The sequence below is a fragment of the Elgaria multicarinata genome, chromosome 21, assembly GCF_023053635.1.
Source record: "Elgaria multicarinata webbii isolate HBS135686 ecotype San Diego chromosome 21, rElgMul1.1.pri, whole genome shotgun sequence".
NCBI classification, from domain to species: Eukaryota; Metazoa; Chordata; class Lepidosauria; order Squamata; family Anguidae; genus Elgaria; species Elgaria multicarinata.
The window spans coordinates 10689770-10703796 of record NC_086191.1 but is presented as its reverse complement, the minus strand read 5'-3'; the positions used below and the strand labels follow the sequence as shown (position 1 = coordinate 10703796).

The following is a 14027-nucleotide window of genomic DNA, read 5'->3' as shown; positions in this document are numbered from 1 at the left end:
TTAAAATGATCAGAGGTATATAAGTGAGCAATCCTATGGCCCCTTAGACAGCCATAGGATTTTTCAAATTCCTGGGACCCAGGAGTCCGAGCTTCCTCCCACTCACAGCCGATGCAGAGAGAATTGTGCCAGCTGCCTCTCTTGAGCTTGAAAACGTGACCTTGGAGAGGAGGAAAAGTGGGCGGTTGGGTGGCCGGGAGGGGACTGAGGAGGCCAGTTTATGAAGAATCTCCCAGCCTCTTTCCCTCCCGCTCCAGGTCGCCTCAGCTAGATGGGCAAAAACGCCCATCTACCAAAAATGCAGAGCAAAAGGAGCAGGGAGGTGAAGCCTCCTCCCGCTCCGCATAGGATGCCTGTCAGCCTCCGAGCTTATGTGGTTATGGAACACGTTACCGGATAGGCTTTCCACGTTTTTCTTCAGACCATGAACAGACTTCAATTGGAGGGGTTTTCTCCCCCGCGAGAAAGTTTTTGAGGATGAATATTCTATAATTTACGGTTTAACCTGATATGGCGTTTGTTCCAAGGAAGCTTGAGCAGCGAAAATGGGAAATTTATTGCAAAATCCTGTCAACAACTTACAACGCTGGAAAGAACCAAATATAATAAGAAAAAAACTTATTTATAATATATCTGTGAATATATGTTCACGTACTGATGTATTGCCAAATGTATTTAATATACTAAAGTGTGTTAATGTGTTTTTGTTGGGCTATATTATAGACTTGCATAGTCTTATAGTAGGAATATCATTCCAATTATTGGTTTATTGTATTATAGTACCCAACACCACTATTGTTTAACAACTATGGGATACATCAGCTTTTTTGTCATTTTTGTATAATAATAAATGGGTTTCTTGTTAATCATCTCTCTCCACTAGTGGGTTGGGTAGTTGTGTGCGTTCAGGCACCTTATATATATTTGACTTTGACCCTGCCAGGTTTCAATCGAGGTGCTGCGGACTTGGGACAGGAAGAAGGTTCCCCTCTCTTGCTTTATGCTGCATTAGCTCTTTCTTTTTGCTAAGTTGCACTCAGTAAAGAATGATTTAGCAAATACATCAAAATATGGAGCATGCAGAGAGAGGCTGACCAGTGTGTATAAAAGCTTCTTCCAAACAGGGTGTGCAAGCATCTCTCTCTCTTCAAAAAAAAAAAAGTGTATAAGAGAAAAAGCCAGGGGTTAGTCATTTATTGCCCTCACTGGCCCGAAAAATGCAAAGCTGACCGCACAGAATACAGGAAAGTGACGAGGCCTCCTCGTGCTTTGCTCCCAAATTCTGGCACCGGCAAAGCGAACCCAACCCGAAGCGGCGCGAGCAACCCTGCACGCCGGGCCGCTCTCTCAGATACGAGATCGCCGTGTAATCCGCCCAGGCGCGTGGGGAATACATCTGCCAGCGAACGGGGATAATGAACCGTTCAGAAATCACATTTATCCAGCGTGCGCCTCTTATCTGGTTTGCAGCCCTTAATCCCAAAATTGTAGTTTTAACTAATTGGCGGTAATCATTTTGTAAGCTCCGGTGGATGCCCCTCAAATCCTGACCCCCAACATCCAGGAGGTCAACTGTGGTAGCACCTGCCTGCCTGACTCCGCAGGCACCCCTGTTTCCCCAAATCTGGAGGAAAAGCCCTGTTCTCACCAGCTTCCAGCAGGGGTTATATATCTGGAAAAGGCCTGCCTGGAACTGGCTTCCTTTGCATAACAAGTCCTTCACTTTAAGCCCAAATATGTGGGGCAGGATTACTTTGGCGGAAGGAAAAGGCACGCGGTGGTAGATTGGAGACAGGGCTCACAAGGACCCCAGCACCGGGACTTTTTCATTTGTAGGACACAGATATTATCTGCCACCCTGCTCAGAAATACCTGAATGCCCCTCTTAGCTTAGTCGCAGTCCTCACAGTACCTGGTGGGTGGGTGGTGGGGTTGGAGGAAAGGAAAAACCATATAGAGTGGTTGGCTCTTCCTATTGTAAGGCAAAATATTTTGGGGTTATTTGATATTGAATGGGCAATTTGGACTCATTAGCTTTACAAAAGGCCGGCGCTAGGTGGACATAAAAACGACAAGGACTGGTTTAGGGTTATGGATCCATGAGGCTACCTGAAATTTTGCCCTCGCCTTGGAGGCTTGGCATTGGTGAATGTCATGATGAGCGCATGCACCACAACACCACTGCAGAAATGTATTCTGTGGGTGAGTCAACCACATCACCACGTTCTGTGGCTGAGGTCCAGCACATGCTATAGCTTCTCCCCTGAAGACGCCGTGGCCTGTAGGATCTGCCGCTCTCCCAATACTCACAAGGCTCGTGAATGCAGAAAGGGATGAATGAGATGGGATTGCGGGAGGGCTCCTTTTTACAAGTCTGCAAACTTAAACAAACAACAAAATGTACGCCTGGGCTTTGCCCTCCCCTCCCCGTGGGCTAAATCCTGCATCCCAGCAGAGATCCGAGGGGGGAGACTGTCTTTGCTTCGCCATGTGTTCTTCTGAATTTGAGATGTGAGGAGAGAAATCGAGGTCAAACAAAACTATTTATACTTGCGGGACGGGAGGGGCACCTTAGAAGCCACGTCACCTCCTTGATGCGGCGTCAGACGTACCTCCTGAGTGTTCGCGGGCATCAGGGACATCCCAGGATTTAACCTACTTTTTCCTCCCTTTTTCTACGCAAGCTGGCCCTCATTAGCCTTACAAATGTCCCTGACTTCCCACCGTACGTCCCCGTCATCCTGGATTTCCTCCCGCAAATTTGTCTCTTTGTCTGAGATAAAACATTCGCAGTGCCGGCCAAATGAACAGTGAAATGGCCCACCGATTCCTGAAACCAGGGGTCGGCAACGTGGGCTCTTTTTTTCTTTTAATGAACACATATTCTTATCGGCAGCTGGGACTGGTGTGAAATAGCTTGAGGATGAAAACGGCGGGTTCAAAGGAGTTGTTCAGTGTGTTGGCGCTCAGACCCACCTCTGCTTTGTTCTTGGTCTTTTCCGGCAGGCTGCTCGTCCTCTACTACATTCCCCGTGTCAGCCATTTTGTGGAGGTGCCCAGGAGATTTTCTTAAATTGCTACATCTTCCCACAGCGCAAAACAGTTGCCTACCTTTGCCTTCAATTACCCTGATGTGCAGTAGGTTTGTGGGTTTTTTTTTTTTGCTTTTTCAAGTGCCTTATTTCAAAAGATTATGTTTTCCTCATGTATGAATCCTGAATGTTAACATGGTGCCTCCTCTCTGTCTTTGTCTCTCTCTCTCTTCCTTCAAATTCTGCCTCAGAACCCACGTTTTCCCATGACTGGGGAAGATGGAAATTGCAGTATGGCAATTTGGCAGGCAACAGACTGAGTAAGAGAGAGGGGGGATTTAGCAGGGATGGGGAAACCCATAAGCCGGCCCAAAGACACTGGCCTACAACTTCCACAATCTCTGACCATTGCCCATGCTGGCTGAGGCTGATGGGAGCTGTAGTCCAACAAAGTCAAGAGTTTCCCCACCCCTTAATCAGTTACATCCTGTCTTTTTTCAACCCTTCAAGGAACCCAAGGCAGCTTACATGGTCCTCCTCTTCCTCCTCTCCATTTTATCCCAACAACAACCCTGTGAGGTAGGCCAGGCTGAGAGTCAGCGACTACCCAAAGTCATACAGGCAGGATCTACACTACCGCTTTAAAATGGTTTATAACAGTAGTGACAAATGTTTAGGCCCAGGACACACTACATATACAGTTTTCAAACCATTTTCAAAGTGTTATATCCTGCTTGGTGTAGATCTGGCCCCAGTCAGCATCATGCCCAAATGGTCTCTAGAACCCGGGTCCAGCACTGTAACTACTACGCCACACTAGCTCCCTGCAGTTCAATGGACAAATCAGTATCTTTTTCATACTCATGTCCTGCCTTTCCTCTAAGGAGTTTAGAAATCACCTCGTTTTTCCATGGCCCGAGTTGGGACTAAAACCAAGATCCCCCAAGTCCCAGTCCAACACTGTAACCGCTACACCACACTGGCTCTTCATTATTCAACAGACACGTGACTATCTTGTTCATATTAATATCCTGCCCTCCCTCCAAGGAGTTTAGGAATCATTCCATTTTTGTTACAAAAACCTGTGCAAGGTCCATGTGGCAGAGAAAGAGAAAGAGAGAGAATATGACCGGCCCTACAAGATCCTGCAGCAAGCGCGTCGTGGCTTAGGCAGGATTCGAATACAGGGTCTTGTTCATCTAAGATGCCGCACCTGGGAGGGGTGACACGGGGCTAAGGAAGAGACGCGAGCCGTCTCCGAATGGATAGCATCAAGCACCATCCACCGGTCTGTCTGCAGCGGTGCAGAGCGGGGGAGGCGAGCGCAGAGGTTTCCCCCTGCTGCTGCGGGAGTGTTGAGCGACACTTTTAGGGCGGGATTTCAAAGGATTCCTGCAGCTGTATGTTCCCAACTCCTGCCATTCCTTTGTGCTCTTTCAGGGGCTGATGAAAGCCACCTTTTATCCTCCAATTGCATCGCCGCCGTCCTGCCGGGCTTCCGAAAATGGCTCTTTCCCCTTCCCTCCCGCCCACCTCTTCCTCTCGGCCTTGAAAGGCTCGCTCCGATCCTTCAGACCCAGATTGCAAAACCCTTCAGACCCCCTAAACAACCCCCCTTTCGGGAGCTTGGGGTGGCAACCAGGGGCGTTTCCTCCTGCCTAAATACTGCTGCTGCTGTCCTTCTGTTGTCGTTTGTTTTGATGAGGGTTTCAGCACAGACCTCAGGGGACAGAGCACACCTATGTTTGCACGCTGGAGATTCCGGGTTCAGTCTTTGGCATCTCCAGTTAAAACAGGAGTGGTGAAACTCAGAACTGCGGGCCAAATTCCACTGGCCTTACCCCCCACCCTGCTTTTCCCCAATTGTTCTGTGTTTTTCCACTGTTCCCATATTCTCACCACCACCCACCCCAGTTCTTGTAGGCTTGAATGGTGTGTGGCCAATTGAAAGCCAGATTTAAAACTCCAGGAAGTCCAGAATTGACTCCCATCCAGGCTGGATATTGCCCTCATGTCTGAGTTTCCCACCCTTGTATTATGTGAACCCAGCGGTCAATTGAGATCATTAACAGAGGCGCTTTGACGGATGCCACAGCGGAAGACGGAGAAAACGTGTCCTCAGACCTTTGCCTGATCTAGGGCCAACTATTAACCCTCAACTGCACCTACCTTGCAGGAGCGTTGTGAAAAGAGAAAGGCAGTTCTCTGCAGCTGTGCCCCGTATGCGGAATTGTCTTCCCACCAGGCACCTGGTTGGATGGACTTTTGGACACCATGCAGAGCAGCCTTCCCCAACCCGGTGCCCTCCAAGTGTGTTGGACTACACTTCCCATCATCCTCAGCCAGCTGGCTGGGGATGATAGGAGTTGCAGCCCGGCACACTTGGAGGGCATTGGATTGGGGAAGGGTGAATCACAGCTTCCCTTGTTGGTGAAGAAGTTCTGCAAATTCTAAAACTTCTGTGCAAAAAAAAGAACTCTCCTGGAACAGGGATTGCTGGTATCCCTGTGTCTCAAGCCAAACTCTGGGAGACAAAGTGGAAAGACATGAAACATCCAGGAGACGCCTCTGGCCACAGTCATGCCCTGAGGGAGGGCTACGGTTAACCCAAGAGAGAATCCTCACCGAGCGACAATTCCCAGAATTATTTAGTGGGGAAAGACATGACAGGTAGCATGATATACGTTCTCTCTATTTCTGATGCTCAGGCTGTGAGTGTCATTGCTTACATAGCCAAAACAGAACTACCCACACACACCTGGAGGATTTATCAGCTGGCTTGAGGGAACCCGAAAGGTTTGCAGCCGTACCAAAAGAAATCTTTAGAAATTTAAAAAATAATCCACTGATATTGGGCAGGGGTGTAAAAAATGCAACCCACAGGCAGCTTCAACATACCCCCAGTGGGTGAGGGAGGGAAAATGCTTTATGAGATGGCTCTGCGGTTCCTGCCATAGAAGCCTTGTTTCTAGAGCATCCCTGGAGCATCCTAGGACACTCTAGGAACAGGGCTTTCTTGCCAGTCCTATCTGGAGAAGCTGGGAATCTTCCATACACAGAGCGTGTACTCTGCCGTTGTACTCTGCCTTTCTCTTAAAAATAAATATCCCAGTCCTCACGGCTCTGAAGAAAGTGCCGATTTAAACTGGAAGCTGGCTTATTTCAAACCAGCTCAGTATTTTCCACACTTACTGGCAGCAATAGCTCGCCAGGGTTTCAAGCCGGATTCTTTTCTAATATAAGCCAGTTCTGAGTGAGAAGGGAAAGAAGTTTTTGGGGAGAAGGGAGGAGAGAAAGACGAACAAATGGACACAGAGACAGACACACCTCTGACACGACATGTATAGACTTACTGCCCTGGCTGGATTGCCCTGGTCGATAGGGTTCTTGAAGTCCATGTGCAATTCGTCAAAGGCGATTATCTAAATAGGAGAGGGGGGAGAGAGAGAGAGAAGGAAAGAGAAGGAATTGAGAGGACTTGTCAAGTCTGAGATGCAAACCTTGAACTGTAGGATCCGCAAACCTCAAGTGCAGGGAGACATTTTTCTCCCTGTCTCAAAATACTAGAACCCGGGGTCATCCCATGAAGTTGATTGGTGGGAGATTCAGGACAAATAAAAGGAAGGACTTCACACAGGGTGCAGTTAAATGATGGAACTTACTACCACAAGATGTACTGATGGCCACCTATTTGGATGGCCTTAAAAGGGGGTTGGAGAAATTCCTGGAGGAGAAGGCTATCAATGGCTACTAGCCCTGATGGCTATGGGCTTCCTCCAGTATCTGAGGCAGTACACCTGTGTGCACCAGTTGCTGGGGAACATGGGTGGGAGGGTGCTGTTGCACCATGTCCTGCTTTGTTGGTCCCTGGCCGACTGCTGGATGGCCACTGTGTGAACAGAGTTCTGTCCTAGATGGACCTTTGGTCTGATCCAGCATGGCACGTCTTATGTTCTTAGGTGTCTATGTAAATCAAGGAAATTTGTCTGCCATTTATATTTATATCCCAACACTTTCCTTTCCCCTTTTTCTGAGCTTCCTTGTAGACAGGTCTCAATCTGAGGGAAAGGAGATGGAGCGACAAGAACCAGGATCCTGCACCCAGCCATTGTACCTGTGGCCTGGGAGCCATTTTGCAGGTCCCGTTTAAAAAGAATTAATAGTAATAATCTGGAAATCAGAATCATCCACAGGTCTGAATCAATGCTAAACATGTAACGACCATGTAGCAGCAGGCAACCCAGTGTTTTAATCCAGGCCTTTAAAATCTGAAGCACATGTCAATCACCCAGGGTCACATCTGTGGGTCTAGTCTTCAGACATTACTCGTTTTCATGCACCAGAATTTCATGCCTAGAAAAACATTCCACAAAGATTTCCCTCCCTAATTGTGCACTGCTACACTGCCTTTATTACGGCTTCTGCAATTATCTTGTTCTCTTTTGACTGCATTATTCTGTATGATTGTTCATAGCTGTTATATATATTTTTGAAAAACCAAATCAATTTTAAAAGGTTAAAACTCCATAAAGATGAATACTTGGAATAAAGATGAATACTTAGAACAATATGCAACCCACATGTAGATCTCCACATGTAACCACTGCAGGTGCCTTTATCCCATCCTTGCCTTATATCCACAGCGAACAATCAGTATACAGGATGAGACCTATACATGCGTTGCATGCTATTTTCTACACAGAAAAAGTGGTGGGTACCCCCTCTACGGTTGTTGTTGAATAGTAAAGGGTTTTTCATTGGTTTTAAAACACACAGAACCCCCAGTTCCCTGCCCCTGACTCAGAGGATGTAAGTTGCCAATAGATAAGGGGTGCGGAACATTTCTCTCTCTCAAGGACTACTTGCCTGCAGAGTGTGTGTGTGTGTGTGTGTGTGTGTGTGTGTGTGTGTGAGAGAGAGAGAGAGAGAGAGAGAGAGAGAGAGAGAAAACCCTCCTTCTGTTTCTCCGCCTTCCGCAAACTCCCCCTCCCTTCCACAACCCCTCTTTCCCTTCTCCTTCCACAAACCGCATCTCGTTTTCTCCACCTCTTCTTCTGCAACCTCTATCTCTTCTGTCCCCCTGTCTCCTCCTCACCCTCTTCCTTCCTGCCCCAGGGAAGGACAGCCAGGGGTGCTAGCCGAGAGCTTTTGAAATTAGGCTGGGGGCTGTTCACCCCTGCAAGAGACGGTAAGGGCACTTCGTGTAACACGCCAACACTATTAACGCACCAGAGATCTACAGGCACATAAGTAACCGTTTTTAAAAAAACCAAACAAACATCTTTTAGTCTACGAAACTAAGCCAGAATGAAAGTAGGCTCAGACTGACAGTCCACAAGGAATAGAAGTGACACACATCCCAGAAAGCATTCACTCAGCATACATTTCAAGGAAGCTATCCCATACGGTGCCAAATTTATCAGAAAACCAACACCCCTCATAAAAGTCAGGCCGGTTGTAATCTGCCTGTTCCAGCATTTCTTCAGCCTTTTGCTCACACTTAGGTGAAGAGTTGCTTTTCCAAAATATGAGGATTATACCGCTTAGCCACTAAAATGGCCTGCAAGAAGCCAGGCTCTTCAGCCACCCCGGCTCCTGTCCCATTTAACAACCACCTGGAAGGCAGAAAGGTGAAGCTTTGCCATTCGCTTTATGTCCATGGCAGGAAAAGCTTCAGCTGCTTAACTTCAGACAGAAGATTCAAGACAGAGCACAGGAAGGACGTCTTCACTCAACGCATCACTAAGTTATGGAGCTGACTGCCACACTACGGCTGTAAAAGGGCACACGACAAATTCATGAGAGGAAGAGGAGGAAGGAGGTCTGTCAACAGCAATTTCCATGATAACTAAATAGAACCTCCATGTTCAGGGGCTGTGTACCACGAAATACCAGTTGCTGAGGAGAGGGTAAAAGCAGCAAGGGCAGGGTTTTGCTTCCAGCCCTGTTTAGGAAGCCTTCCAGGGACATCTGTTGAGGGAAGCGTGACAGCGGAGACCAGACGGATCTTTGGTTTGATCCAGCATGGGGGCAGGGAGCTGAGAAAAGTTCAGATGATCTTCTGATGTTAAAGCAGGCGTGAATAATCCATAGCAGACAGGGGTGGGGAGTCTCAGCCCCATAGGACAAATCCTCCTTTAGGGTTCCCCAGAAGAACCCCACTCTGTCCTACTGTTCTTCGTAACTCTTGTCTTCCCCATATATTTTGTAAAAATTTCTGCCCAGTGTCTCTTTTGCAGCATCTCAAGGAAACTTCCAGACGTCACACAGCTTTCATGTGAGAAAGGAGGTGGAATTAATTACCCAGCAGTTTCCCATAACGTGCCGCTTCTTCACCCGCACCCCGCAAACCCCTGGTGTCTCCATTTCCCTCCCTAAGCGCCATATGGCATCCTACCCAAAGCGCCTTCCGGGGAACAAGGAGGCCTGCAGGAAGCAGCCAAAGCGGGTGACTCATCCGGGATCTTCAGAGCGGCAAAGTCTCCGGAGCAAGGATGGGGAGGGTGAGAGGAGAAATATACGCTGGCTCGGAGCCCCCAGGGGCTACGGTGGCACATGCGAGAACCACCCACGGGCAGGGCAGGGCAGGGCTCCTCCCTGCCACTAAAGTGGTGAAGGGTTCCGTCCCCCGGCACCTGCGGTCTGGAAAGCATTTCCCTGGATGCCTCCATTCCAGCCCAAAATGCAGGGGTGTGGAACCACAGGCCTGGGAGGTGAAATCCGGCCCATCAAGTTCCCCAAATGGTCACCCGCATTCCCCTGGCCCACTACCTTTTCCCCAATCACCCATCATTCCGTGGTTTCCTGTGTCCACATGTTAAAAGGTCACCAATGCCTCTCTCGAGGCACAGCGACGGGCAGGAAGAGCTTTACGCAAGCATGGGCTGGCATTCCGGCCCGGCCCTTTTGGCCTTCTCCACCACTGGAATGCAGCTCTCAGGGGCTGCCCTACAATTGAATTCGGCCCCTGGGGTGAGTGATTTTGCCCCTGCTGTAATGTTCACTTCCATTCCTGCACATTTTGCATTTTTCAAATGGGATTTGTTGCCAAAAGAGGAGCACCAACGCTGCTAGCTTGAAGGAGAAGAAGGCGAAGACAAAGACGAAGAACAACAACAACTGCACAATGGCTATTAGCTACTTGAGAATCTCAGCTTTTTTATTTTTTAAAAAAGCAACGTTTCTAGGCTGACAAGGAACGCTATACCGTACGTGTCGAATGCCACTGAAGCCTCAGAAGCCAGAGGGGCTTGCTCAAGAAAGAGGTGCAGTGGTCACCAGGAATAAGGAGGCCCAGTGGTCACCAGGAATAAGGAGGTGCAGTGGTCACCAGGAATAAGGAGGTCCAGTGGTCATCAGGAATAAGGAGGTCCAGTGGTCACCAGGAATGGGAAGGGAGTCAGCACCCTAATAACACCAGAAGAGCCCTGATGCTGGATCACACCAAAGCTCCATCTAGTCCGGCACTCTGTTCACACAGCGGCCAACCAGGAACCTGCAAGCAGGACATGGGTGCAACGGCACCCTCCCGCCCATGTTCCCCAACAACTTGTGTACATAGGCTTACTGCCTCTGATACTGAAGGCAGCACATAGCCATCAGGGCTAATAGCCATGGATAGCCTTCTCCTCCAGGAATTTATCCCATCTCCTTTTAAAGCCGCCCTGCATTAACTCCTTGTTCTCGGGCTACAATTCCCATCAGCCCCAACTAGCACAGCCAATGGCCGGAGATGACAGGAGCTGTAGCTGGAGGACCACAGGTTCCTCACCTGTCCTCATTTCTCATGAAACCTTTGCCCCAACCCTCCATAAACCCACAGTAACTTAAAGGCTTGAAGTCTACACCACCGCCCTGAAGGCATATTTCCCCCCCATTTGGCCTTGCGTCTATTTTCCTTCCACATCCTTCAACGACTTCCCATGGTTTAGCTCATACACTCCTGAAGAGCAGCGGCCTCGGCTTCTCATTCTTTGTAAAGCAAAACCATGCACAGCAATGGTACTTAGCAAACAAATATCACTAGCACACCAGGAGGGAATATGCAAACGTGAGTAACCCTGGCAAAATCAGGGTAATTATACAGATTTTTCTAGTGTCAAAAAACACCCTCCCCTTGCTATCTCTGCATTAGGGCATGCAAAAGGTCATAGGTTCAATCCAGGTAGGGTTAGGAAAGAATCCTGCCTGAAACTTTGGGGATCCGCTGCCAGTCAAGGCCAACAATGCTGAGCTAATAGAAACAGGGATCTGATTTGGGTACAAGGCAGCTTCTGATGTTCCTTTAACAAATCACCACCCTCCCATCTACCTGGGGTGGGCAGAGGCTTCAGGTTTGCAGAATCTACCTTATTTTCTTTACAAGAATCCCAAGGTCTACAATCTGAGCCTGGTGCAAAAGGAGAACACTTAGAATGAAAAGAAACGGAGGAGGCCACGGATTGTTTTTGAGTGACAGAGCTCACAAAAAAAAAAACCCACCCCACACACCAATTCACTCCTGGTTGCCCCAGGGTTTCTTCATTTCAGCAGGGTAATTTATGGCAGCAGGGCAGAGAGGCATTATCCTGTTGCTGCTATTGTGAAACAGCTGGGAATCAGAAATCACCCGGCACAGGAGGGAGGGAGGGAGGGAGGATCCGTAGGCTTGGGGGAACCCAGTGGTTTGCAGAAATGCAAACCATCTTTATGGGGGAGGGAACCACCTGACGGGGGGGGGGACCCCAAAACAGCATGCCCAGTGGCCATGTAATGCCAACTGACTGCTGTGTGTGTGCATGTGGGTAGATGTGGAATGGAGTATGGCTGGCTGGCGGCACCATACAGATCACATTTGTAACGGATAGAGGCCTGAATTCAAGCACATGATGGAGCCGCCTTGCTGAAGCTCTGGTGTAGTCATAAGAGTGTTGGAATGGTACTCAGGAAATCCAGCTTCTAGTCCCTATGAGGCTCACTGGATGACCTTGAGCCACTCCCTGACTCTCAGCCTAACCAACCTCATGGGGTTGTTGTGAGGATAAACTAGGGAGTGGTGCAGGACTGTGTAAGCCACTCTGAGTTCCTTGGGAGGGAGAAGTGGGATGTAAATGCAAATTACAAATAAAATAAAGCAAGCAGGTCTGTATCTGGGCAATGTCTGGACAGGACACCCTCTAGGGACACTGGGGTCATCTACACCAAGCAGATATTCCACTATGAACGTGGTATGAAAGCAGTATATAAAATGCAGGAGCCACACTGCTGTTTTATAGTGGTATTGGTGCACTGAAAACCGTTGGGGCCTATTGGCACATACCATATACTGCTTTCATAGCGCTGTATCCTGCTTGGTGTAGATGTGTCAATGGGCCCCAACAGTTGTCAGTGCACTTCATTATTACCACTATAAAGCAGCAGTGCAGATCCAATATCACTATAAAGCAGTCGTGTGGCTCCTGCCTTTTATATACCGCTTTCATAGCGGAATCTCCTGCTTGGTGTAGATGAGCCCACCTTCTGTGCACACCTTCAACTGCACTGTGGTAAGGAAGGTAGGATGTAAAAATTGTAATAAGTAAGTAAGTCAAGGCGATTCCCCTGTCGCTGTGCTTTTCCACAGTTCTGCCAATGCTTCTGAGTCCTAGCCAACACCCTCCACCAATACATACACCCACAGAGAGCTTTCCTAAGGTTGCCCTTTCCCCATTTTTGTTGCAGCGACAGCTGAGGCTGAACTGCACTTGTCACCTGTCAAAGCCACACCGTGGGCTACAGGCGCCGGTTGGGGTTGCCTAGCGACGCTCACACGCCGGTTTTTGTGTTCCTAGCAGAAGATCTGCCAGTCCACTGGGTTCCTTCCTTTCCTGTCCCGGCCTACCCCCCACTTCCTCGTCTACCAAGTGACAAAAAAGGGGGTGGGGTGGGCAAAATTCTGGAGATTATCAAGCTAGATCTTAAAAAAGCAAGAAAGGTTGGATTGAAAGGGAAGCACAAGAAAGGTTGCAAAAGAAGTTAGAGATAAAAGACCAAATGTGCCTCCTCTGAGGGAGGTTCAGAAGATGGAAGGGCCCAAGAAGGGGAACTCGATCATGGAACACTCTCTCCCCAGTGAGGCCCACCGGGTGCCAACACGGTCATCTATTTGGCACCAGGTTAAGACCTTTCTCTACTCCCATGCATTTAATGGCATACGGCCAGGTTTTTAAGACGTCCTGGGATTTTTATTGATGACTGTTTAAAATGGTTTTGTATTTTTGTCTCTAAATAATTCTCCATTAAGTTGTTTTAGGTTGTGTTCTTTGTAAACCAGCTTTGGCTATTGGATGGTACAGAAATGCAATAAATGAAATGAAAAGTTGGCAGAGAGAGATCGGGTTTTTATTTATTTAATGATATTTAAGAATTGTTTAAATTCAGAGGCATTTCTAAGTGATGTGCAAAATAATACAGCATAAGACCCTAATTAAATATGGTATATTGTTACTGTATACAGAAGGCAAGATGACGTTCCTATGAATGTTTGCTGGGGAAAGTCTGTTTTCAGTAGGTGCCCAAAACCTGTCTAATTAGTACAGGTAGGGAATTCCAAAGAGTGGGAGTTAACAGCACTAAAGATCCTGTTCCGAGCCATTATGAACCAGACCTTTCAAATTTGGGGCATCACCAGAAGGTCTTTAGGGCAGCCTCCTTTACAGAGGACAGTTCTCTCTTTCAAGGGATGTCTAGTCCAATTCCAGTCAAAAAACAAAGAACGTAAGAACGGATGCCCATTATTCACAGTTAGCAGGCTGAACACGCAAGACACCTGGGCACAGCCATGTGCACTATGGTGAGATGTATTAAATTTCTAATTAAATTATACTAATGATTTCAAAATGTGTGCCTATGCCTATAAATTAGCATATGCAAATGCTATGTAAATCTGTTTTCTTCGTGATTCAAAAGAAGCCACCCTAAGGTTATTTAAGCTTTGGGATGGATTTAAAAAAATAGTGGGAGATACCTCGGAAGTGG

The 14027-nt window shown here is 48.0% G+C and overlaps 1 protein-coding gene across 2 annotated transcripts in view; it reads right to left on the bottom strand.

Annotated features, from left to right (window-relative positions):
• Positions 1–14027, bottom strand: part of CNIH2 (cornichon family AMPA receptor auxiliary protein 2) — a 36333-nt gene that overhangs the window by 8245 nt on the left and 14061 nt on the right. For both annotated transcript variants that reach the window (XM_063145835.1, XM_063145836.1), the window contains exon 2: positions 6386–6454. In XM_063145835.1, the coding sequence (XP_063001905.1) occupies positions 6386–6454 (69 nt within the window). The remainder of the gene's footprint in view (positions 1–6385; positions 6455–14027) is intronic.